At 38.9% G+C, this 24416-nt stretch overlaps 1 protein-coding gene across 2 annotated transcripts; it reads right to left on the reverse strand.

Moving 5' to 3' along the window:
* Positions 1 to 1043: 1043 nt before the first annotated feature.
* On the reverse strand, positions 1044 to 12328 carry SMNDC1 (survival motor neuron domain containing 1). 2 transcript variants are annotated; one of them, XM_019952832.2, is made up of 6 exons: positions 12120 to 12328; positions 10874 to 10993; positions 5744 to 5886; positions 4964 to 5125; positions 2743 to 2896; positions 1044 to 2294 (listed from the first exon to the last, which is right to left on the reverse strand). In XM_019952832.2, exons 2-6 carry the CDS (start codon positions 10991 to 10993, stop codon positions 2157 to 2159), a joined length of 717 nt encoding a protein of 238 aa, XP_019808391.1. In that variant the 5' UTR covers positions 12120 to 12328; the 3' UTR covers positions 1044 to 2156. The 2 variants fall into 2 exon arrangements, with proteins under 2 accessions (XP_019808391.1, XP_019808392.1); XM_019952833.2 differs by lacking the exon at positions 12120 to 12328 and adding an exon at positions 8001 to 8190 and having other exon boundaries at positions 10874 to 10999.
* Between the last annotated feature and the right edge of the window lie 12088 nt (positions 12329 to 24416).

Genomic DNA, 24416 nt, shown 5'->3' on the forward strand with positions numbered 1-24416 from the left:
GGCTTAATTTGTAAGTGGTATTTTTCACCTTATATAATCACAATCTACAGACATCACACAACTTAAAAACTATGAATTTCCTTTGTCACTTAAGTTTTCCCTTGCTATTTTAAAGGCAGACACAGCATTAAAACTGCACTGCAATGGAAAGCCACACACATATGCACACCCTTCACTGTGAAAAAAACAAGCATTTTTAAAAATGAGTTGTTACATTAAACGGATGTATTTCATTTTGGTTTGCAGAAAATTGCCACAACTAAAATTTAAAATTGTTTTTTTGGGGGGCAGGTTTTAACACTATCCTTCCCTTGAAACAGTCAATAACAAAGTCAAATGCAAAGTCAAATGTTAAGTTCTGAGAAGACAAATGCAACCATAGCCACAAGGGGGCCATTAAGTATGGTTCAGTCCATCAGTTTCAAAGGTTCAAGTCCCCTTTCTTGACAAGCAGGGAAACTCTGCATTAAATTTTATAACAACACTTCATAAGACCAAGCATCATATTTGATTTTAGAAAACTGAGAGGTTAACCACCTGCATTTGTAAAATACTATTGGTATCATGCTTCTCACTAAGCATTTCTCAACTTATGAGACAGGTCTCCCCAGGATTCCTAATTTTTAAGTTTAGTCCAGAGATACTATCATCATCCTGCAAATAGGATTTCTCAAAGGGTCACATCTAGATCTCTGACACAAGAGCTCTTGTTTTCCTGCCATATGCCTATTTGTAAAAGGAAGGCCCACAGGGCCAAAGGTGGCACAGGTCTACCAAAAAATTAAAATTTACGAAATAAAAAATTTTATTTTCTCCTTCTACCAAAAATTTACAAACATCTCTATGAAACACAGCCCTTAAAATAAAAAGAAAACTAGTTTGTCCTTTAGGATCCAATTTCTTATGTCCAATATAAGGAGTACATAAAGATTTACCAAAACCTTTATTACTTACTCAATATTCTTTTCTGTGGAAATGATGTATGCTTAATCACTGTATCAATGCTGGCAGCTAAGACTTTACCTATCGGTTAACACACCCTGGAGATTTTAAAAACACTTTATTTAATAAAAGTTAAACATACAAAAACTGAAATTAACACACATCTTAAAAATCATCTTCTTCCACTAATAGGAGGACCCTTTCCTATGCATATATTTGGCTTAAACTCAACTCAGGATAATTGTGAAGTTCACTTACCAACAAATGCTGACTGATCTAGTTAACAAAAATTATAAACTCAGCTACATGAACATAATATACAGGGAAATTATGGTCAGATTAATGCACAAGAAATACAGTAAATTTTTAATGATGAAATATTCAGTACTCTTGTTCATTAATTTAGCCTTGGTTTTTTACAAAAATAGTATCTACATTGTATACAGGGCTATACATCAGCTTTTTGTTTTCTCATATAAACATTACACATCCAAAAAATGTCACCACTACTGTAAGTGAAAACACAGGAGGAAAGCAAACGTACAAAAAAAAAAAAAAAAGAACATTAGAAAAGGTAGCTGGTCCTAAACATGGTTTCTTACATAAAACTAAAATTCAATGAAAAGAATAAAGAGCTGGATCAATTTTAGAGATGGCCTAATAGGCTTAGGAAGCAAGTTATTGAGAAAAACCTCAGAAAAGAAAACTTTGCCATTTACCAATTAACCTAGTTTTAGGTTAATTGGACAATAGCTAAATTTAAGCTGAAGATAAGAAAAACAATGAAGAGAAATTCTTTTTAGAACATTGGTATTTTGTCTTGATGTTCCAGGGAATTGCTAGAGTATGTGGCAAGTTCAAAGCATCTGAAAATTCCCAGTTAGAACTTTACAAAAAGTATTTACCATCCATTAAGTGGGTACCTGATACTAGGAAGATGAATAATTCATTTAAGTGCTGTATTTATGCAGCATTTATCTAGAAAAGTTGCTTTATCCAATAAACTTTGAGGAAACTGGTAGTAGTAATGAAAAAAAAGTTTAAATGAGTAGCAGTTATTAATTGCAATTTCAAGTTTCATTCTATTGAAGTCAAACAATGACAACAATGGTATTTTCTTTACTCATCTAACAAATAATTTACCTTTAGAAAAATATAAGGATAAAAAGGTAAATGTAAAGCCCTGCAGAGATGAAATCCAACAGTTTTTCTGATTATTGAGGCATCAAATGCCTAACATTGTATTTAGAGGTATCTTGATACTGTGTCATAGGTTTATCAGCAATTCCACAAGTTCCTACTCCAACTTTGCCAGTTACACTCTCGGGTGAAGCAAAAATACTCCTCTTTACCTAGAGAGAGGAAAAAAAAAGAATTCTTTATTGGTTTTGGAAAAAACTAAAATTTCAAAATACGCCTTTAAGGAAAAGTACATCAAGAAAACTTGAGTGATCAAAAAATCCTCCAGTGATACCCAACATAAGTAAGGTTCAATACACTCTAAGTGGTATGTAAGATAGCACACAGGTTTTCAAATTTTAGTTTATAAAAGAAAATAACCTAGATCTTTTATAATTCCTAATATAAATTCATTCACAGTGCTTCCACTGCAGAGACAGTGCCTAATGGGGATATTTTATATTCAGTAAGTCAAAAAGAAGATTAAAGAGGATTCTGAATTCAAGATCCAGTTGTATTTTTTTAAATCTCATCGAACGTCCTTCTTCATTTTAAAGTTATTTTAACAACAGCCATGCTCTGCAAATTTATAAAGTATGTGTGATGAAAGGATTTACTAACCTGGCCCTTTTTGTTTTTAGAATAGGCTCTGTTGTTGAACTGTTGCCATTTTACCTTCTGGTCCTCTCTTTCTTGTTCAAGTTCTTTTATTCTCTGTGCTTTTTTCAAAGCTTTCTTCTTTTTATATTCACGCTGCTGTGCAATCATTTCTTTTCTGTGTGGACAGAACAGGTAAATGTCAATTCAAAATGACCTCAACTAAAAGATGACTTCAGTGCAACCACTCTCCCGCCAAAGAAACCCCAAAATCGAATAAGTTTACACACTTTTCCCTCCATAAATAAAAGCACTAACGTCAATGCCAATCACTCAGGACTAGTAATAAATAAATGTTATTTGGAATATACAGTATCCGTGGAAGCTTTTAAACACAACTGTAGTAATCTATTACCCATTTAAATCCAATATTTCAACTGACTTTTAATTTGTCATTTACATAGCTTTTACAAGTTTTGTTTCAAGAAAAAGATGAGTTTCAACATGTAAAGCTAACTAAATCTTTATCAAATTTTAAATGGGCAGTTAGCAAGTATGATATGCTGCATTTGGAAAATGCAAAGATTCATTGCAGACAAAACTATTTCATCTAGATTGGAAGAGCTCAGCAGCACAAAGGGAAATCATAGCTAGCAATTCTTAAAACAAAAACAACTAGGGTTTTCCAATCAGAGCCTAAAAGTTCTCTCAGTAATTCCTGCTAAGTTAACACTTATCACCAAAGGAATGAATACAGAGGTATTCAAAATGAGGTAATATGATTCAGACTTCTCTGTATCATATAATCACTTCCATGAAGTATGGTTTTTACACAATGTCAAAGACTAAAAACAGAAATCTCATGTTGTTCTACAATCTACTTTTCTTATTGGGATGCTTAAATCAAATGTTAATAGATGATATATTTTCCCATATTCAAATATATTTATGTAGCAAATTAAGTTCTGAAAACAAGTAGACAAATCAAAAGACGGCAAACTTCTGCATAAATGCAGAAGTTAACTGGAAACTGTTAATTCCATCTCATAAAGAACTCTCAAACCATACACAGCTCCATCCTTACTGCTACTCCCTTGGTTCAGGTCACCATCATCTTATACCTGGATGATAGCAGTAGCTGCCTTCTCTCTGCTGCCAGTAATCACTCAAAAGTTCAAATATGAACATATCAAATCCTCTCCACTTGAAATACATTAGTGCTTTCTAGCTCTTTATGATCTGGCCTCTACCTTTCTAATCTCTTTCTCTTGTTAAGCTACCCACCCTCAAGCCCCAAGTTTTTAACGAAAGGATTTCTTTCTGTTACTTCTATGTTCCTCCCCATTTTTTGGTTTTAAATGTAAATCTTACTTCTTGTTTAACTTACTTGTTAAGTCATGTCTGATTCTTTGCAACCCCACGAACTACAGCCCGCCAGGCTCCTTTGTCCATGGAATTTCCCCAAGAATACTGGAGTGGGTGGCCATTTCCTTCTCCAGGGGATCTTCCTAACCCAGGGATCGAACCCACATCTCCTGCACTGGCAAGGGGGTCTTTATCACTGAGCCACCGGGAAAGCCTATGTGTCAAGAACTGTGCCATAAGTTTTACTCAAGCTATGAATGAATCCTTACAACCCCATAACAGAGATACTACTATCCCTGATTTATAGATGAGGAATCAGAAGGTAAGCAGCTTGCTCAAGATCATACCTTCTAGTTCATTAACTGGCCCACATCTGTCCTTTTCAAATCTCAGTTTACATGTCATTTCCTCTAAGAAATTTGCCCTCATGACAAAAATGCAGCTTGTTACCTTTTCTTTGTTCTCTAAAAGTATCTGTTGTGTTTCCTCCATTACTTCTACACTAAAGTTCTTCTTTCATTATGTGTCTATTCTTCAGATTGTAAACGCAGTTAGGACAAGGCCTGTTTTGGTCTTCTTTGCTGTGGTGGAACCCAGAACCTGGTTTATTGAGACATACTCTTAATTTTACTCTTAATCTTAAGATATCCTCTTAATAAATATGTATTAAATGCCTAAGCAGGAACCCCAAAATGTCTTCACTTTACCTAGGTATACGTATTAACAGACACTGTTAACCATACGCTGCTAACCTTCAAAACAATTGTAAACAGTATTATAACTTTCTTATCCTAATCTAGCCTGCACAGATTCTGCAGACAACCTCAAATACCCAAATGAGGAAGATTACATTTAAAATGCTAAAGTCAAAGTCACTTACTTTGACATGGGTTTGTTGCCACTGTCCTCCTTTGCCTTCCTTCCTTCTTCTACAGGCTTGAGGTTCAACAGTGGAGTCACTTCAGCATTGCCATAGCCAGCAAAAGTGATTGCAGCGGTGCCGTTTTCCTCATCTATCTCCTCAATCTCCGCTTCATAACACCTGTAAAGATATCATGGCTGTAAGCAGGTGAGTAAAGGTTTAATACTCAGCCTATAAGACTTATACTGCAGTGATTCAACTATTAAATGTGTCTAAAATGAAACTTAATACAATCAAATGTCCCTTTGGCAAAGATAATACAAAAAAGCAGCTAGAGTTAGCCACTGGCTTTTTAGGAAGGAAGTCCCAATCAAAATATTGCCCGGGAAGTCTCTGACAGATCTACTCAATGTGTTTTAGTCAATTTCTGTGAGAAAATATACTTCTTATATCAATCATTTCAATATATGTGCTTCACAGAAGTCTAAGAGAGCCAACCATTACTCAATGTTCAACCCAAGGGAAAAAGAACTTATAGACTGTATTAAAATAAAGAAAATCCATTCACTTTCCTCTATTTCATGTCTATTTCATCTAGCATCCAAGCCATTCTTCTGCCCTAAAACTTACTCTAAAGCTAAAAACTATAGTAATGGTAACCATCCAAGAATCAAATTGGTTGTGTAAGTCGTATCAGCCATATAAAGACTAAAATAGAGTAGGTCAAGCTGAATAAAAATCACCTTACCATTGTACTTTACTAGTTCATGTTATAGTTAGTTTTTTTTCTACACTTACTGTCCATCTTCACTCCAGATTGCCATACACTTGTCTCCTACTTTCCATGAATGAGTGGGCTGAGTAGAAGCAAAGTTGTCTGAACTTGCCAGAGTTTCAGAAGGCTGAGTTGACAGAAGGTCTTTGGTTAGTTCAATAACCTCCTAAAAAGGAAAAACAAAAACCATTATCTTTATAATTCACATTGTCACCTACTTTCAACAAGCAAGTTCTTTCAGTTTTTGGTAACAGCTCTCATACCATGTAGCACTCATTAACTACTCTACACATATTTATTTGCAGTTCATAATGATACTATGATGTAGATACTGTGATTATCCCAAGTAGAGACTAAGATAAAACATTTTATACAGTGGTGGTGGGACTTAAACCTAGCCAGTTGCCTTTCAATTTAATTAACCTCTAATACTAACAGAAACATAGTGAACTTGAATTTACACTGTACATTATTTTTATGCACCTATTTTAGCTAAAGAGATCTCTCTAAAGGTGAGAAATAGTCAACTCTAAGGCACTGAACTAGATTCAAGATCCCTTCTATCTCATTATCACTGTCACATATATTTAATTCCAATGAACTTTTTATAGGGCACTGCTCGGCAGTAGTATTAACTGACTAGCCAACAGGGATGCTCTCCCTACAAAAAAAATAAGCCCCCAAAAATTTGACGGAGCATTATTAGTAATAAAAATGTTCCTGCTCATATGTATTTCTACTAAAATACTATAGGCATGTATAAAAAAACAGTAGTTTTTCTATTCATTTATTGTAATACTTACCCTATCTGGGTAAGCAAATTACCAAGTCAGATTTTAAATATCCCAATACTATAATGTTAAATACATTAGCACAGCTTCAACTAAAAGGAAAAAGTAAAATAAATATAACACACAGGTAGGTAAAGCCTTTCTGTGTGACAAATACATTTTCTAACTTACACTTGCTGCTGCTGCTGCTGCTAAGTCGCTTCAGTCGTGTCCGACTCTGTGCGACCCCAGAGACAGCAGCCCACCAGGCTCCCCTGTCCCTGGGATTCTCCAGGCAAGAACACTGGAGTGGGTTGCCATTTCCTTCTCCAAAGCATGAAAGTGAAAAGTGAAAGTGAAGTCGATTAGTCGTATGCGACTCTTAGCGACCCCATGAACTGCAGCCTGCCAGGCTCCTCCGTCCATGGGATTTTCCAAGCAAGAGTACTGGAGTGGGGTGCCATTGCCTTCTCCGCTTACACTTACTGACTTCATTCAAAGGTGTTTGGTAGAGTTGGTTAAAAAACTTAATAAAAACAAACTGATAGATTCTGCTACCAATCCACTATATTTTTACTCTGATGAAGACTCATCCTTTGCTGTTGCACACAAAGTATCTTAAACATCACACTGTATGTTTTGGGAGAAAAATGAGCAAAGTTACACTCTGTATTCAGTTTCTCCTGGCTCCCACTGAGGTTTAATAATAGCCAAGCAAGTGAAATATTACTTCTCTCCTTAAGATTTTAAATCTTCCCAACTAGTTCTTAAAAACTTATATTTGAGCCTTAAGGACAACAACAAAAAAAAGGATTATTAAAGCCCTTGGAGAAAGATCAGTTTTATGAATAAAAAAATTTTACGAATGAAAATACTAGAAGACTCAGATTTAAGTTAAAAATTCAGTAGATTAATATCTTTCATGAAATTTTATTAGGTGCCAAATAGCCATTCAAATACCTTTTAAGACAATCCTTTGCAAATAAGCAAGGGATGTCCAAATAAATAGATGATGTACTACACAAAGAAGGAGAGTAAATTATCCAGTCTTGTTTTTAATTAACCACTTTTAGCACTAGGAATGTAATCCAGTAAGTCTGACTCAAAAGCCTACGTAATTCCTATCATTAAATAATTCAATTTAACTAGGGATCATTGGCCTACTAATGCACAAACATGAAGTCTGTGTTTTTAGATCTCAATATTTAGAACTCTACTTCTCTTAGAATAAAACATCTTTCCACTATGTTTTCATAATAAAATACATTTTCACCAAAGAGAAGGGTCCTGAAAAGCTGTGGTTGTAATTTCCAGGGCCCTGCACTGAAAAGACATTTTAAAAAATCAAGAGCATTTATCCCTAGCTGTCTTTTCACTTTGCCATGTTGTACATACCCCTCCCAACAATTATGAAGACCCTTCTAAATGTCCTTTTTTATTCACATGTGCATATGGACCAAAGTATTATAAATATGATTTCATGTATGAGGGAGTTCTTAAAGGTACATACCATTAATTACTTTTCCTCCCCCAAGTCTGAGTTCTGAAACTGCTCCTTCATTGACAGATGGGCAGCAGTTACAGTTATCGGCAATTCCAGGAAGCATCAGATGTTGTGATCTACATATCAGCAGGTCAAAGGGGGTGCACTCAAGCACTCTGCTTACTGAAGGAAGGCGTTTCGGGGATGCAGAGAGCCACTGTAATATATGAGACAAGTGACTTGACCCCTGCCTCCTTTAGAACCAGTTTATTCAGCAAAACAGCCTAATAAATTGACTATTTTTGTGATTATCACAGACTGCCTGGGGAGCTAGTCAACTAGCTAGTCTGGATTTTACTAAACTCACTTCTTTAAAGTGAAAAAAGAAAACAAATTAGGATTTCAGAAGACTGATTTGCTGCCTATTGAGTAACTTGATATGAAAGACAGTGTGGTAAGAGATAAACATAGAAGCCTTACTGGCAAAATGAAAGTCACTGGAAAAAATGCAGAAAAAGGATTCTGCATAAATGAAACTGCAAACAAATTCTTAACCAGAATAAGGATATTCCATAAAAGGAACACAAAAAAATAAAGGAGACTACAAACTCAGTCATCAGTCTGAGAAGACTTTTCAGCAAATATAAAAGGTAGAATTAAATACCAATGGCACAAGGCATATCCCAGAAAGCAAGGAAGGAAAAGGATTTTTTAAAAAACAAAAACCTATGACAAAATAGAAGCTGTAGCTATAGTCAGCAGAGATAACAATTACTAGATGGAAGCAGATAGCAAAATATTTTTCAGAATTTTATCTAATATTAAACGATGTGTTCCATCTTTGAGTAGTTTTCAGTTCAAAAACAAAACTATATCTAGTAACCAAAATGACTGTTTTCCATGAGAGGAAAAGAATTTGAGGTCAAGATTGGTCGGGAAAAACATTCTCTGTTATTGCTAACTGAAGTGTTAGAACGTGCACTTCTAAATCTGTGCCATCTGATAAGGTAGCCACATATGGTTACTTAAATAAAATTAAAAATTCAGTGTTTCAGCCATCCTAGTCTTTTTCCAAGTATTCAATAGCCCCATGTACCTAGCAGCTATAATATTGCACAGCAGATATAGAACATTTCCATCACCACAGAAAGTTCTATTGGACAATGTTTTTCAAAATGGTTATTTAAAAAAGAATATTTTACAGAACGACCTCCAGGTCATCATTAACTGAACCCTAAGTAAGCCATTTACCTGGTTACTACAATGCCTACAACAATGGTCTCCTTCCCTTTAGTACTTCCACTATAGATCATGTCCTAACACAATTCTGCCCAGACTCTGAAATGTATTCCAGAACTACTAAAATACCAAGACTCGTAACAGTGCTGTCTTCACTCCCAACTCCCCGCTCCACCAGTTCCACATATACCCCTCCCTCTTACTGCCAATTAAATACAAGAAGCGAAGTATACAACACGGGCACAATGTTTTACTTTCTTCAAAAGGAAAAAGGACTGCTTTTAAGTTGGTTTTTAATAAAATAGAGAGAGAGAGATGGGGGTAGGTCAGGCTCTCTAAGACAAGCAGAAAGTTGGCCTAAGATGGGAGAAACTGCTCCCAAAACATTTTTTCTTACTGACTAGCTCCCTGAAATCCACTGGCCTAACTTCTACATACTGAAGAGAAGCCTTGGTTTCTGTATTTTTTTTTTTAAATAACATACTATTGCAACTTCATGCACATCTATCCTAAATCCAGAAATTGAACCTGAAAATATTCAACTCATTTAAATTATGCCCAGGTAAGCTTTTAGAATTGTGAATCTGGACCCCGTTTCAAGTAAGTTTTGTTTGTTTGCAGTTCTACTGTCCCTAAAATATTGATCATTTTAATTGGCAAGAGGATGATATAAACAGAGAGAAACGATACGTAGTATGAAGATGATTCGAGTTGTTTTAAATCAGTGAAGATAAGTCATCTAATCAAAACATCTTTTAAAACTCTCCAAAAAATCAGATTCAGAATTAGATGAAAGCCATGGATATTTACAAATATTGTATATGGTGTTTTATTAATCAACCTAGTGTTGTAAGAAATAACAGATATTTACTTCTATGGCTTTATGTTTGTCTTGAAACCCCAGGGCAAGTTTTAAAAAGCTGGTTTCATACTTACTGCTCTTCCAGGACAAAAGGAACACATTAAATTCAGATCGCCTTTTTACATAGATTCGGTTTAATTTCAAGTTGCTAACAAGTGTCAATAATTACATATAAGACCTAGCCTTAAGTTCAAACATTATGTAACATTTATGCAGAAAAAAAATATCTCTTTAGGTATTTTTATGTGTTTTCAACACAGGCACTAGAGCTAGCTTTGTTACACTTACACACACACACACACAGGATCTCTGGCATGAGTGCTCTATTTCATTTTCAAAGAAATCTTGTGGCATTGAAAAGAATCTGATATAATCTGATTAAGTTATATTTTCCTCCTTTAATTTTAGTTACCCTTTGAAGTAAAATTCCTTTTCCAGGTCTTTAAAAACAGAAATGTTATCCACCGTCAAGTTATATGTACCTCTTTTTCTAGAGTGATAGTGACTTATAAAATTAACTCTTACTTTTAAAAATTATAAGAGCATATAAGGGTGACACAACAAAGAACAATGCTTCAATTAATTGTTTTGATGTACACAAACTGAGGAAGCAACCCGTCTCTTAGAAGCCATGTATACCTCTGTGGGTGCACACATGTACACACAAGGGGTGTGAAGGGGAGAAACACTCCCTCCAAAGATATTATGGATACCCGTAGATTCTAGGCAATAACCACTTATAAGCCACAGAAATACTCTTTTCAAGCAATGAAACTATTAAGTATTGCCCCATACTTACTTGTAAATCTTTCTTTAATTTTAGTAAATCTTCATTTTCTCCATTTCCAGACAGCGCAGCCTCAACTTGCTGGAGTTGAGCTTTGTAGCTTGCCAGCTGCTTTGCTAGATCCTCTGACATCTGGTGAAAATAAAGAGTAGAGTCATGAAAACAGAACCAAAAAACCAAAACATAAAAATACATTTTTTTCCTGTTGGCCTGAATTAACCCTTACCGATTTTGTTCCCAACTCCTTATAACTCAACTGCGGCATAATATATTACTACTACCTTTACTTTCAGTTCAGAGAAAAGCTGTGCTCCAAACCACAAACTTCAAGTATTCTGAAGATTATAAACATGTAAGATATATTACATATAGAAACAGAAAACGAGATAAGAGGAAAGAGGAGAATAATTTCTAATTTTCTTTAAACTATTAACAGGGAAGAGACACTGCGTTAGGCTCAAGGAACAGGACTGTTATATCATCACCAAAAAATAAAATAGAAGGCACTAAACTGTTCAAAGAGTTGAGGCTTCCGATTTTTAAGGGCTAAAAAGTACTTCGAAAGCCAAATATAAATGGCTTTTGGATTAACTACACAAATAACTTTCTCCACAAGAGCTACAGTACGTGTGTTTAGAAACTTCTCCACAGTGCAAAAATCTTTTCAGTCACTTAAATACTGCCAATGCATTTTTCTGCAGTAAAAGAAACATCACAGATGCTCTCCAATCAGGCAATCTGAAGTACGGGCCTTTCACCAAATCCAGCTCGTACTTCTCCTGAAAATAAGACCGGAGAGAATTGTTTTTCGCTTTATTAGCAAACGTACAGGGTTTCCGAGACTCGTCTGTGTTACAAATCCCGGCCCGGAACCTGGAAGGACTTCAAAAGGGTTGGTGAAAGCCAGGCTGCTCCCCTTCAGTCACCCTATACCTCAAAGCCCGCCACAACTAGCTCGACCATTTCAGACCCCGAAATTCCAACAGCTTCCAAGGAAACCGAAAACAAGAACGGAGCCGAGGCCCCAGTAGCCGGAGCCCCACCCGCAAACAGGCTCCGCACAGAAGGGCCGAGGGCGTCCTTAAGATGCCTCCCGCGACCAGCCCAACCCCGTTCAGGGACTCTCAGGGCTCAACTCTGCGTGGAAGAGGAGGCCGGCGCCCGGGGGTCTCCACTGCGGCCTCGGCCTCTGGCCTCCGGTTCAACTCGTGAGAGGTCGAGGCCCAGCGAGGCCTCACTGTCTCCCTCATCGCGTTACCTTGTGTGGGGTTGGGAGAGTGGCGACGGGAAGGGGTAGTGGGCAAATGAGCCCAGCGGTGGCAGCAACAGCAACAGCAGCAGCAACAAAACAGTCCGCGTCGACAACTAGTTAACCCGGGATAAAAACTCAGGTCTCAACCGGGAGTGAACTAGGGAGGACTAAAGCCGGGACTGGAAGGAGGTATAGAAGAGGCGGGTGAAGTCTCGCGAGAGGTTAAAAATCCTCGCGAGATGTCTCTCTATTCACGTGATTCCTAGCGCCCTCTAGGCCTCCGGTCCTTAATCACGTCAGGGACGTGAAGTGGACCGCGGCGGAGAGGGGGAGGGGGAAGGGGAAAGGGAAAGGGCGGGGTTCTCATAGGTAGGAAATGACGTACTGGGATGCGCCAGGCGCCGGATGTAGGTTCGTCTTATCTTAGTTCCGGCTTGGAATGGGGAATCCGTTTGTTGTTTTAGGTGTGGGCGCAGTCGGGCAAATCCTGAGGTTTCAGGGTGCTGGGTGGCGGAAAGAACCGGGTTTAATACAGTATTCATCGTAGAGGCTGGTTCTCAGAATTTGGTCCCAGCACCATCAGCATTGCCTGGTATTTATTTTTTACAGTAATTTATAATTTATTGCAAAAATAATGCACTATAAATACATACTTTCAACACCCACCTCAGACCTTTGAATCAGTAACGTTGAAGATGGGCGCAGCAGCCTGTTTCAGTAAGCCTTCTAGGGGATACCATTGTCCGCTAGAGTGTGAGAACCACTGCTTCATATTAATAGAATAGTAAAAGTCTTAAGGGCAACAGAAAGCTGATTAGATTGTGGCAGAACCTATTGGACAGTAGATTAGATTATTTAAAACCGATTTTGACTTTTCGAGGGCGGTTACACAGGCTGTGTACCTCCCCAGGAGCAAGAGCTGTGTATCCTCCCCTTTTCCGTTTACTGTTGTGAACAAAGGCCTTTCGTACCATTAAAAAAAAAAACAAAACTGTTTTATAAGCATTTACTGGTTTTAATTAAGTTATGTAGGTTAATGCCACTCGCAAGGGAACAGTCTCTTATAATCTTAAATATAAGCAGATTGTGTAAGCACTTAATGTTTAAAAATGTGTATTAAGTGTAATAATATATACTGTTGGACGGATATACAAATCTATCTAGAGATTTGGAGTGGAACCCAAATGTTTTCACTGATTATCCTTCCTACTTTTAATCTTTCCCCTATACACATGTAATTTTTTCCAATTAAAAAAAAAAAATTAAAAAGACCTGAGACACTAAGAGGCTCTATAAATGCCAGGAAAGAAAGTTCCCTGTTTTGTTTTGTACACACACACACATCCCTCATTGAGTCAGAGAACCTGTAGAGATGAAACTAGGTCAGGTTTGTGGCAGTCAACTTGTAAGAATTGAAATTGCTGTAGAGGGCAGCCACGTGTAGCTGGAATGAACAGGGAAGACAAACCAGAGGGGATGCACTTTATTAAAAATATGTTAAAAACACGATGTAGTTTTTGACAGTTGCTCTTAATTGTATATTTGAAGAACTAATGCCAGGAGGACCTTCCTTGAAAATAAACTTTACAGCTGTGTAAGTTTGTCATATAAGAACTCTTCATGAACCCCCTAGATCAGAGAATAGGAAAATATGTATAAGCTCCAATAAAGGTTTTTGATAACTTTTTGTTTTTAGGACTGATTTTAATCTCTCCTTCTGTGCAACATAGAGTATATTTGGAAAGAAAGGTTACATTGAATGTTATTAGTTCTCACAAAGAGATGACAGTTGGTGTGCCAGGCAGCATTGTAAATTCTACACGTATTCATTTATTTTTCACTATGATTTGGTGTGTTTTTAAAGACAAAACTGAAGCAAGTATAAGCTTTGACTAAGCCTACTACTTCAAACAGGTGTTCTGACTTACCACCTCCTTTAAAGTGTCAAAATCCTCTTTCAGTGTCAGATTTTTCTTAAAACATTCTGACTCAAAATTTAATCATGTTTATTTTATAAAAAGAACAATATCTAAAACCTCAAGTTCTTTAAACCTGGTATTTATTTTATTGAACTCAGTAAGTAAATAAAATTTAAAGATGCCACAGCTATTTCCTTTCACTCCTAAAGAAAATTAAAGCATAGCCATGCCTTTGGAATGCACTAACTCTTTGCAGAGCGTAAAACTATGCACTAAATTCATACATTAATACATGTTGGTTAAATTGGAGGTTGCATTCTTTAGCTTAGCTTTTATTATATCCCTTCACTAAAGTAGCCCCAAATTTTCCTACATTTTTGCTATCTATACAGATGCCTAATGTGATGAGAGATGTGCACATAGTAATAATAACTATAACCTTTGCCCTTTTTAATCATCATAGGTGTTTTGAATGTTTACATGTGGATTTGTTACAGGGCAAGCTACTGGCTTTTTCTGCCTATTGAGTATTTTGGGGGGTACAGTCAATTCAGAACATATCCTGGGATGACTCTTAGATGGTATCATCCATTTAAGTTTGATGGATAAACAACCTTGCTGATGAATGCAGTTGCTCACCTGTCGTAGCAATCCTGATTTGTTCAGTGAAATCCGCATTGTCTTGCCAGTCTTAGGATGTACATTTTCAGCCATTCTGTATTTCACGTGCACCACCAGAGAACAGAAGGCATGCCACTAAAAACAGAAAACAAGGACTCGTTCAGTTTGAAAAGATGATAGTCTAAGCTTTTTAAAGGATCAGAAATAACAGAGTCATCAAAGTTCTTCAGATCTATTTGAAAGTGATGTTTAAATGTACCCCTATTTTCTCAGTTTAACTGTACTCATATTTTCTCAAGAATATATTCTGAGGGTAAAAAGAACAGAAACAAAAAAGTCTCAAACATCACAGATTTATTGCTAATAGTAGTATTGATAAGGTAAGATAATTTTAAAACTTTTATGTCTAGATAAAGTGAATAGTAAGTTTTGTTAGTTAAAACTCTAATAAGAGGGAAAAAATATTAAATAAGAGGGAAAAAATAAAAGAAATTTTTTTGTTAAAAGTCCTCTGGTGTTAAATTTGAATTTTGAATATATATTTCTATATTTTAGAAGTAATGTTACCCTAGTGGAGTGTGCCCATATCTTGATATCTAAATACCACTCCCTATGAAAGAAACAGTATTTTTTGGAGAAATGATAGAGTTAGGGTCTCAGGCCAGAAAAATACAACAGTGCAAACGTGAGCCTGGAACATCTTGCCAGAAAACAAGGAAGTGCCCCCAAACTCTTAGGATCAAATCAAAAACTCACAGAACCCAGCTTGAGGGGACTGCATTGGCCAAAGATGAGTCAGTCTTGACATTAAAAGAATAATGACTATGATCAATTATTAAATCATTCAGTAAGTTCAGTTCAGTCGCTAAGTTGTGTTGGACTCTTTGCAACCCCATGGACTGCAGCATGCCAGGCCTCCATGTCCATCACCAACTCCCAGAGTTTACTCAAACTCATTTCCATTGACTCGTTGATGCCATCTAACAATCTGATCCTCTATCATCCCCTTCTCCCACCTTCAATCTTTCCCAGCATCAGGGTCTTTTCAAATGAGTCAGTTCTTTGCATCAGGTGGCCAAAGTTTTGGAGTTTCAGCTTCAGCATCAGTCCTTCCAGTGAATATTCAGGACTGATATCCTTTAGGATGGACTAGTTGAATCTCCTTGCAGTCCAAGGGACTCTCAAGAGTTTTCTCTAACACCGCAGTTCAAAAGCATCAACTCTTCAGGGCTCAGCTTTCTTTATACTCCAACTCCACATCCATACATGACTACTGGAAAAACCATAGATTTGACTAGATGGACCTTTGTTGGCAAAATAATGTCTCTGCTTTTTAATATGCTGTCTAGGTTGGTCATAACTTTTCTTCTAAAGAGCAAGCGTCTTTTTAATTTTATGGCTGCTGTCACCATCTGCAGTGATTTTGGAGCCCAGAAAAATAAAGTCTGCCACTGTTTCCCCATCTATTTGCCATGAAGTAATGGGACCAGACGCCATGATCTTCGTTTTCTGAATGTTGAATTTAAAGCCAACTTTTTTACTCTCCTTATTCACTTTTATCAAGAGGCTCTTTAGTTCTTCTTCACTTTCTGCCGTAAGTGGGGTATCATCTGTGTATCTGAGGTTACTGACATTTCTCCCAGCAATCTTGATCACAGTTTGTGCTTCATCCAGTCCAGCATTTCTCAGGATGTACTCTGCATATAAGTTAAATAAGCACAGTGACGATATACGGCCTTGACATATTCCTTTCCTGATTTGGAACCAGTCTGTTGTACCCTGGAATGTGAAGTCAAGTGGGCCTTAGAAAGCATCACTATGAACAAAGCTAGTGGAGGTAATAGAATTCCACTTGAGCTATTCCAAATCCTGAAAGATGATGCTGTGAAAGTGCTGCACTCAATATGCCAGCAAATTTGGAAAACTCAGCAGTGGCCACAGGACTGGAAAAGGTCAGTTTTCATTTCAATCCCAAAGAAAGGCAATGCCAAAGAATGCTCAAACTACCACACAATTGCACTCATCTCACACGCTAGTAAAGTAATGCTTAAAATTCTCCAGGCCAGGCTTCAGCAATATGTGAACTGTGAACTTCCTGATGTTCAAGCTGGTTTTAGAAAAGGCAGAGGAACCAGAGATCAAATTGCCAACATCCGCTGGATCATGGAAAAAGCAAGAGAGTTCCAGAAAAACATCTATTTCTGCTTTATTGACTATGCCAAAGCCTTTGACTGTGTGGATCACAATAAACTGTAGAAAATTCTTCAAGAGATCAGAATACCAGACCACCTGATCTGCCTCTTGAGAAATTTGTATGCAGGTCAGGAAGCAACAGTTAGAACTGGACATGGAACAACAGACTGGTTCCAAATAGGAAAAGGAGTACGTCAAGGCTGTATATTGTCACCCTGTTTATTTAACTTACATGCAGAGTACATCATGAGAAACGCTGGACTGGAAGAAACACAAGCTGGAATCAAGATTGCTGGGAGAAATCTCAATAACCTCACATATGCAGATGACACCACCCTTATGGCAGAAAGTGAAGAGGAACTCAAAAGCCTCTTGATGAAAGTGAAAGTGGAGAGTGAAAAAGTTGGCTTAAAGCTCAACATTCAGAAAACGAAGATCACGGCATCCGGTCCCATCACTTCATGGGAAATAGATGGGAAAACAGTGGAAACAGTGTCAGACTTTATTTTTTTGGGCTCCAAAATCACTGCAGATGGTGACTGCAGCCATGAAATTAAAAGACACTTACTCCTTGGAAGGAAAGTTATGACCAACCTAGATAGTATATTGAAAAACAGAGACTTTACTTTGCCAACAAAGGTCCGTCTAGTCAAGGCTATGGTTTTTCTTGTGGTCATGTATGGATATGAGAGTTGGACTGTGAAGAAGGCTGAGTGCCGAAGAATTGATGCTTTTGAACTGTGGTGTTGGAGAAGACTCTTGAGAGCCCCTTGGACTGCAAGGAGATCCAACCAGTCCATATTAAAGGAGATCAGCTCTGGGATTTCTTTGGAAGGAATGATGCAGAAGCTGAAACTCCAATACTTTGGTCACCTGATGCAAAGAACTGACTCATTTGAAAAGACCCTGATGCTGGGTAAGATTGAAGGCATGAGGAGAAGGGGACAACAGAGGATGAGATGGTTAGATGGTGTCACTGACTCAATGGACATGAGTTTGAGCAAGCTCCAGGAGTTGGTGATGGACAGGGAGGCCTGGTGTGCTGCAGTCCATGGAGTCACAGAGAGTCGGACATGACTGAGCGACTGAGCTGAAATGAAGTAAACAGCGTTACCTATGAAGAAACATTGCCCAAGATGCTTAACTTAAATATAGTGAAGCCTTTTGACCCAAATTCTAGTTTATATGAAATACAGGGAGAGAAAAACAAGCAAAATGACCATGATGAAAGAATCAGATTCAGAATTTGTAGCTTACAAAAACTGGCCTAAATCCTTCAGAAAAGTACTGTCATTAAGAAGAGTGGAGTACTGCTCTAGATTATGAGACAAAAGATGCAATAATTAAATGCAGTGAGTAAGTCTTGATTGGGTTTTGGTGTGGAAAAATGAAGCTATGAAAGAATATTTGAGGACACTTTAGGAAGTTTCTTTATAGACTGGATATCTGTTGATACTGAATTACGGTTCATTTTATTACTGTGGAATTAAGTTACTTAGGAGAATGTCCTATTCAGGTAATTAGGGACCGAGTACCATTACATCTATGACTTACCTTCAAATGGTTCCATCAAAGAATTATATAAAACGTTGGGAAACTCATTTTGTGTATATACACACACATACACACATGGACAGATAAAGAATTAAAACATGGCAAAATATTTAACAGTCGTTGTGGAGGATGTATGTTTCTGCTCATGGTACCAGTCTTTCAGATTTGGTTGGAGAATTGTGTTTCAAAATTTTCAAAAGATGGAAAACAGTGTTCACAGAGTAGTTAGAATAGTTTCGGCGTGCGTTGCGTGTGTTGAAGGGGGGTGGTGGGGAAAAGCAGCAGACAGGATAGGTGAGGGGAAATCTAGGAGCCAGCAGCAGTTTAGCAAGCTCGGAAGTAACACACGAGAATTCAAAAGCTTCCGTGATTGTCAGAAACAGAAGGCCGCAGAAAGCTGGATGGGTCACAGCTTAGCAGAAAGGTGTGGGCAGTGGAGGCGGAAGCAGTCACCGGAGCCCCTTGAAGGTCAGGAAGGAAAACTTGAGAAAGAATTGCTTTGACTTCCCCACAGGCAGGAGAGAGTCCAATGGGCCTTGCCCTCTGATGTGGTGACAGGAGCTTTTTAAATTTTTTTGGTTCTGTTTGGCTTTCTTATATATAGCCTCCATCAGTGGTCTTAAGATAGTCTTTTAAAACCAGAGTTAATGGGATTCATCTGCATCACAGCCCCTGAAGGTACCCTTATTATCTGGGTGTTTCCCACTCCCAGATGCATGTTGCCTGTTTATCTATCTTAGAAAAAGCTTATCACAAAAAAGGCAGGAAAAATCTGGTACAGTCCACATAACTTTAATCGCACAGTGGATAATAAAACAATCTTTTTTAAAAAAAATAAAGGATACTTAGATCTAACAACAATGGGCGGTAGGTAGGTGGGTATACATTCCCAGATGTAAAGAGGAAAACGGAGACAGCGTGACTTTTTCCAGAAGCCAGAATGAGCCCCAGAGTTTAGCCACAGTAAGACTAGTGGTCTGTAGTTTGATATGGTCACATTTAGCCATTTTATTCAGAGAAGGCAATGGCGCCCCACTCCAGTACTCTTGCGTGGAAAATCCCATGGACAGAGGAGCCTGGTGGGCTGCAGTCCATGGGTCGCTAAGAGTCGGGCACGACTGAGCGACTTCCCTTTCACTTTTCACTTTCATGCATTGGAGAAGGAAATGGCAACCCACTCCAGTGTTCTTGCCTGGAGAATCCCAGGGACGGGGGAGCCTGGTGGGCTGCCGTCTATGGGGTCGCACAGAGTCGGACACGACTGAAGTGACTTAGCAGCAGCACACAATTGAGATGGTAACGCTCAGAGAACCATTAGGTGGCAGCAGGGACACACGTATCTTTCTGTTTGTTTTGGCCACGGAGCATATAGGATCTTAGTCCCCAGACCAGGGATCAAATCCACGCCCGCTGCCTTGGAACCATAGTCTTAACCACTGGATTACCAGGGAAGTCTCAGACACAAGCATCTTTTGATATCCGATTTTCTCCCCTCCTCCCCCATTGATGGAGCCTTAGTGAAAGAACATTGCCGAACAGCTTTGTCGGGGAAGAGAAAGGGAAAAATAAACAGCCAAAAAACCCCAGCAACTATGGTTTATAGCATCCAAGTGATAAAGGCCTGCTAGCCATCTGTACTCAACTCCTGTTCTTGGTTTTAATATACACATTTTTATGTGTACTTGCTATAATTTTTTAATAAAATAGCTTTATATCCAAAGTCCTTTAGATCACTTGTGCGCTGTTTACAACATCTCTCTGTTGTCAGCTTTAGAATATAAGCTGAAATATAAGTAGGAAGTGTGGCTCATGTTGTTCGAGACTCAGGACATTTAATACATACATTTATAGGGACACCTTCATTCTCTGTGATTAGTGATCACGAAGGGCTCTTTGTGGTCCTCATAGGTGTCATGTGTTAGGGTCCTTGGGAAAAGAACTCAGATTTCTGTGCGGGAGGTTTACTGGGGTCTACCCTTGGGAACATCACCTGTGAGAGGTGACAGGAGCAGGATGGGGTAGAGGGAGAAAGGAGGAGCTGCAAAACAGTTGCAACAAAGGCATCAAACAATCCTGTAGGAGCTCTGGAGCTAGGGTGACCCTACAGAGACGCTCCCTGCCTTAAGTCAAGGGAGCCAGAACTTTATACCCACCCCGTCCCAAATAATCAGCCACAGATATGGGCTGCCCTGTGAAGGGGGCTAAGAGCCATTCAGTGGAAAGCTGTCAACCACTAACACTCCCGGCCTCTGGGAAGACGAGCTCCTCAGTCCTGAAGAGGGAATCTGGGCAGCACGCCGCAGCATCCACGTTAGAGAAGAAGGTGTGCTCTCCCCATTGCACCCTTATTTTTGGCACCTCTGAGGGTGCCTCTCTTGCAGAAGCTACTCATTTTAGAAGCCATGAAACCACCTTCTCATCTTGTTTTCTTTGTGTTAAAAGCTCATGGAGCAATACCTTGGCTCTTCCTGCAGATGATGTTTGTTTTGAATTGATTTCGTGTGTGTGTGTGTGTGTGTGTGTGTGTGTGTGTGTGTGTGTGTGTGTGTGTGTGTGTGTGTGTGTGTGTATGCGCGTGCGCACTGTAGGAGAGCTTGCTCATGCTTAAGTATCTCAGGTACAAAGATTAAGGATTTCCATTGTTGAAGGATGCTCCAAAAGTTTTTGGCACGATTGGTGATCATTTACTCTGGCACACCAAAAGCCAATAGGGCAAATTTTATAAAAAGAAAAGCCTTTTAGGGTAAGTTTTTTTTTAAAAGGAGGAATAAATGATATGTTCTGAAAATAGCCTTTTTGCAGGCAGAAAATACATGATCAACTATTTATGAAGAAGTTTTTAAAATTTTCTATTTCACCTGACTTTGCCTTCTTTTGTATTCTGTGATACTGATGTCCTTCTTATTTTTTTCCAGTTTCAGCAGAAGGAATCACTCCCCCCACCCTTACAGTAATTTGATTAATTCTACCCTCTCAGTGTTTTTTGGGGTGTATTTCTTCTTCTCCGTGCCAGTGCTGCAGACCTAGCTGTCATCATTTCTCACCTAGGCTGAGGCAGTCGCCTAAGATTGGGAATCCTTCCCCAACATGCATCTTCCACAGTTGGCTCCCAGATTGATCTTCCGCGTGCCCACCCTTCTGCATCTTCCAAACATACTCATACCTACTTGTTAACATCCCATTTGTTAGCCTAGCATATAAGGCCATGGGCAGTATGGCCACAGCCTGCTTCTCAGCCTGAGCGTGGACCGTGCTCGCCATGTATGAACCTACCCTTTCCTTTCATGCATTGCTGCTTTGCCCCTGGTGTCTGTTTTACGTCACATGCCTTTCCCACTCTCCTGCCTGGAAAAATGTCTTTTATAACCCAGTTCTGATGGGACTTTGGTGACTGCTCACCAGCTTTCACAGAACTCCTTGTTTCCCATGTCTGCTCCCTTAGTGTTTTGCATCCAGCAGCAAACACCCCGGGCTCTTGGTGTTTCAAATGGAGCCACACTTGGGCCTCAGGCTTCCCAGGTGGCGCTAGTGGTAAAGAAACCACCTGCCAGTGTTGGAGATGTACCAGACATGGGTTCAATCCCTGGATCAGGAAGATCCCCTGGAGGAGGGCATGGCAACCCACTCCAGTATTCTTGCCTGGAGAATCCTATGGCTAAAGGAGTCTGCCAGGCTACTCTATAGGGTGACAAAGAATCGAACATGAAAGAATCAACTCACCATGCACAAACACAGGGCATCATGTCTAAGGGGCAGTGGTTAATCTTGTTCTTTGCATTGTCTACACTTGGCAAGGTGTGCCTGGCACTAGTAGAATTCAGTCTCCTTGAGAAACGTGGAGTTTGATATCAAAAGAAAACTTTTGATAGCAGTGATCATTATATTTGACTTTGGAGAACATCCTAAAGATTTCTTGTAATTAGCATTGTGGTATTTCTCTGACACATAGACTCATAATATCAGTTGCCACATATGGTTATTACTACAGTAAGATATAAGGAATTAATATTTTGAGGCATTTTCTTGATGGAGAGAAACTTGTGATTGATCCTAATTAATGATGTGTCTCTTTGCAGGGAGTTGAAAGTGATTTTTACTTTTGTGTTTGCTGCTAAGTATCTAGGTAGGAAAAACCTGACTGTAATTGCTTGATTATGAGCAATCAATGTATCACTCTTTTTTGGTTGTTGTTTTCAGTGTTACTGAGTTGGTGGCTAATTTGATGCTTTCTCCACAGGTGGAGTGATCAGAACCAATTAAGCTGACAGTGGAAGAGCAAAACTCAGGCAACTGATACAAGAAAGTGACTACAGTTTATAGATATATGTGGCCATTTGTTTTATGGTTTATAAAGAGAAAAATATCGAACACAGAGCACATGCTTATTTACTCTCATTTTTGCTGTGACTTGTAAAGTGGCCCAGGTTGAGCCACTTTACTTTTTTCTGTCCCATCTGAAAAAAAAAATAACATATTTCCTGTATCCTTATAAGACAATCAAGTTGATGTGAATATAACAGCTGCTTCTAGCAGTTTTCGAGCCCAAAGTAAATGGTTGTGGGCTTTTTTTGGTTGTAACTGATGCCCTGTCTTGTTTTGCTTCGTTTTTCTTCGCATTGCTCTCGGATCTCTGTTTTATGATCAAAGGAAAACATGATGGCTTGCTTCACTGACAGGTAAAACAGCACCCTGGACCTAGGATCTGTAGTTCTAGTGTGGATCCTGCCTCTCACTAGCTGTGAGGCCTTCGGCAGGAAGACCTTAACTTTGTCCAGCCTCCATTTCCATTTTTCCTTTCAGTTCTGAGATTCTGCGATTCTTAGTTTATGGAGAAGGAAATGACAACCCACTCCAGTATTCATGCCTGGAGAATTCCATGGACAGAGGAGCCTGGTGGGCTACAGCCCATGGGGTCACAAAGAGTCAGACATAACTGAACAACTACACCATCCAGTCCATATACAATCACTCAGTCTTATCGACATTTCTCCTTCCTCTGAGATTCTACTGAAGTATATCAAAGCTACACAATCTAACACACATTAGTCCTCTGATGATAAGCTCTAGTAAGGCAGGGTTCCATGTATGAAATCCCATCTCATCCCCTGCCTCCATGCCCCCAACCTGGCCAACTCCCAGGTCTAGGCATCTGTTGTAGACTCAGTTCGTATATGTTGGCTGAAGGAGGAAGCTTAAGGACTCTGCAGCTATCTATTAAGAGTTGATTCTATTTATTTTACAGAGAAAAGGTCATTTGGCAAGAATTTTCTTTGATAACTTCCTCCTCCAGCGCATACATAATCTGTTGATTCATCCTTGAAAAGATTGAAAAAGTATGACTGTATTAAAATTTAAATCATGTGTACAACCAAAAGTAGCATTACAAAGTTACAGACAAGCCGCAGGCCATAAGAAAATATTTGCAGAATATTTTTTTTTAAATCCTGAGGATCGCTTCCTTTGTGGCTCAGCTGTTAAGAATCTGCCTTCTATGCGGGAGACTTGGGTTCAATCCCTGGGTTGGGAGTATCCCCTGGAGAAGGGAAAGGCTACCTACTCAAGTATTCTGGCCTAGAGAATTCCATGGACTGTACAGTCCATGGGGTCACAAAGAGTTGGAAGTAAAAAAAAAAAAAATCCTGTGTATCATTAAGAAAACAGATAAATAACCCAACAGAAACAGGAAAACACTGGGGAAGAGGAGGAAGAAGAATATTCATGCCCATCATTCATATTCCTTGGGCCTTTGCTTCTAACCTAGTTTTAGTAGACCCCCATATGGGTCTGGAAAAGGCAATGGCACCCCACTCCAGTACTCTTGCCTGGAAAATCCCATGGATGGAGGAGCCTGGTGGGCTGCAGTCTGGGGGGTCACTGAGGGTCGGACACGACTAAGCGACTTCCCTTTCACTTTTCACTTTCATGCACTGGAGAAGGAAATGGCAACCCACTCCAGTGTTCTTGCCTGGAGAATCCCAGGGACGGGGGAGCCTGGTGGGCTGCCGTCTATGGGGTC

The sequence above is a fragment of the Bos indicus genome, chromosome 26 (genome assembly GCF_029378745.1).
Source record: "Bos indicus isolate NIAB-ARS_2022 breed Sahiwal x Tharparkar chromosome 26, NIAB-ARS_B.indTharparkar_mat_pri_1.0, whole genome shotgun sequence".
Taxonomy (NCBI): domain Eukaryota; kingdom Metazoa; phylum Chordata; class Mammalia; order Artiodactyla; family Bovidae; genus Bos; species Bos indicus.

Bases quoted from the DNA above. Each gene is read 5' to 3' on its own strand.
- SMNDC1 (XM_019952832.2), bottom strand. From the start codon at position 10,993: ATGTCAGAGGATCTAGCAAAGCAGCTGGCAAGCTACAAAGCTCAACTC. The intron at 5,887-10,873 runs GTAAGTATGGGG...TTTCCTTTTTAG, and splicing joins AATTAAAGAAAGATTTACAA to GAGGTTATTGAACTAACCAA. The intron at 5,126-5,743 runs GTAAGTGTAGAA...ATATCTTTACAG, and splicing joins ATCTGGAGTGAAGATGGACA to GTGTTATGAAGCGGAGATTG.